Here is a 2068-nt window from a genome sequence, read left to right as displayed (position 1 = left end):
AGAGGAATTTAGTTACTCGATGCCCGTCATTCAAGGCGAGGCCAATGCTTGTCCCATCTGTAGCTTTTGAAGACACATAAGTTTTGTAGTTTAAGCAAAAGCTTAGTTCATTCACTCATTAATCTCAAAAATAATAAAAGATTCTCCATTCTCAATTCAATAAGGAATAAAAAGAAGAAAAGACGATAAAGGAGCTAGGTAATAAAAAGAAGAGAAGACGAGTCAAGAGGTTTTGATGATTGTAAAGACTATTACAAAGACCTGCAGAAACCTAAAAAGTACCAATGCTAAGAGAAAGAAGAGTATAGAATGAACGAGTCAATTCAATATGAACCTAGAAAAGTAGGCGTTTAAGATGAACCGAAAATCTTCAACAATATCCATGGAGGGCATATCTGTGGAGAGGTAAGACGGAGGGTAGAGGTGGTGCTTAAGTTGCCTGGGATGAGGTTTGTCTTCCTTTTGATGAAGGAGGTCTTGCTATTCGCGATGGATCTTCTTGGAATATAGCAAGCACGTTAAAGATCTTATGGTTGCTTCTAGTTAAATCTTGTAGTTTGTGGGTTGCTTGGGTGGAAGCTTATATCCTTAAAGGGAGATCGTTGTGGGAGATCGATGTTGGGGTGGGTCGATCTTGGTGTTTTAGGGCAATCTTGCGTAAGCGGGATATCCTTAAAGCTCATGTTAAGATGGAGGTGGGCAATGGTAAGAAGTGTAGAGTGTGGTTGGATCCAAGGATTCAGGGTGGACCGATTATCCAGCAGTTTGGGGAGAGGGTGATTTATGATGCAGATAGTCGGCGGGATGCGAGGCTTGTGGATTTCATGGGTCGGGATGGAGATTGGAGGTGGTCGCTTGTTTCTTTGGATTTGATGGACATTTGGGATAGAATTCAGGGAGTGAGGCCGAGTCCGAGTGTTGAGGATATGTGGGTCCGGGTGCCAGGTAGTCATGAGAGTTTTTCGATCGTCAGTGCGTGCGAGGCTATTCGTCCTCATAGTAGTAGGGTTGGCTGGTCGGGTTTACTGTGGGGTGGGGGAAATATTCCTAAGCACTCCTTCTATACTTGGTTGGCCATCAAGGATAGGTTGGGTACTAGAGATAGATTAAGTCGGTGGGATAGTTCGATTCCTTTATCGTGTATTCTTTGTGGACGGAACTATGAGTCTCGTGACCATTTGTTTTTTCCTTGTCCTTTTGGGTGGGAGATTTGGTCTAGAATCCTTTTGTTTATGTCATCTTCTCACAGGATACGGTATTGGGGGGTTGAGTTATCTTAGATTTGCAATTAGGGTATTGGGAAGGGTGTGAGGAGAAAATTGTGGCGCCTTCTCTGGTGTGCTACAATTTATTTCATTTGGCAGGAGCGAAATCTTCGTCTTCATGGAGGTGCTGTTTGGGAGCCTATGGTTATTTTCCAGCTCATTCGGTCGTGTATTAAAGTCGTGCTGCTTCTTGGTCCAATTGAGTTCATGGTCTTATTTAGTGTGCTTTTCTTTTGCATGTCCTCGGGCTGTGGGGTTTTTTTTCTCTTTTTTGTCTTTGTTGTCTTTCTCTTTTCTTCTTGTCCTTTTATTGTTTGATACACTAGTTGGTTTCTTTTGGTTTTGGTTCTTGTCCCCGAGATGTGGGGTTGTTTTGGGTACTTATGGGTTGTTTTGTCTAGTTACTTGTTCTATGAGTGTTGTTCGCTCTTGTGCCTTGACCTCAGGCTGTGAGATCAACTTTGTTGTTCTATAATATTATCATTACCTTTTCGAAAAGAAAAAAAAGCTGAATGGTGATGCCCCAGATTCGGTTCTTGCTTTCGTTCCAAAACGTCGAAGAAAGGGCCAATGGCCTAGAAAGGAACGACCGAACTTAGAACGGGGTCGGAGGCCTCAAAAGTTCACATCTAACTACTGGGTGGACCAATTTTGAGTGATCTCGAAGTTTCTTTACCACAGAAATCGAACGGTGATGCCCAGACTCGATTTCTTGGTTCCGTCCCAAAACGCCGAAGAAAGGGCTAATGGCCTAGAAAGGAATGACCGGACTTAGAACACGATCGGAGGCCTCGAAAGTTCAC

General features: G+C 43.3%; 1 protein-coding gene across 1 annotated transcript; it reads left to right on the top strand.

The window, feature by feature from the left end:
• The first annotated feature begins 382 nt into the window (after positions 1-382).
• LOC116402448 lies at positions 383-1280 on the top strand. Its single transcript, XM_031881696.1, has 2 exons — positions 383-405; positions 557-1280. Exons 1-2 carry the CDS (start codon positions 383-385, stop codon positions 1278-1280), a joined length of 747 nt encoding a protein of 248 aa, XP_031737556.1.
• The last annotated feature ends 788 nt before the right edge of the window (positions 1281-2068 follow it).

The sequence above is a fragment of the Cucumis sativus genome, chromosome 3 (genome assembly GCF_000004075.3).
Source record: "Cucumis sativus cultivar 9930 chromosome 3, Cucumber_9930_V3, whole genome shotgun sequence".
Classification (NCBI taxonomy): Eukaryota; Viridiplantae; Streptophyta; class Magnoliopsida; order Cucurbitales; family Cucurbitaceae; genus Cucumis; species Cucumis sativus.
Note: the sequence above shows the minus strand (reverse complement) of the source record. Positions and strands in the feature narration are given on the sequence as shown.

Bases quoted from the DNA above. Each gene is read 5' to 3' on its own strand.
- LOC116402448 (XM_031881696.1), top strand. From the start codon at position 383: ATGGAGGGCATATCTGTGGAGAG. The intron at 406-556 runs GTAAGACGGAGG...TAAATCTTGTAG, and splicing joins GAGGGCATATCTGTGGAGAG to TTTGTGGGTTGCTTGGGTGG.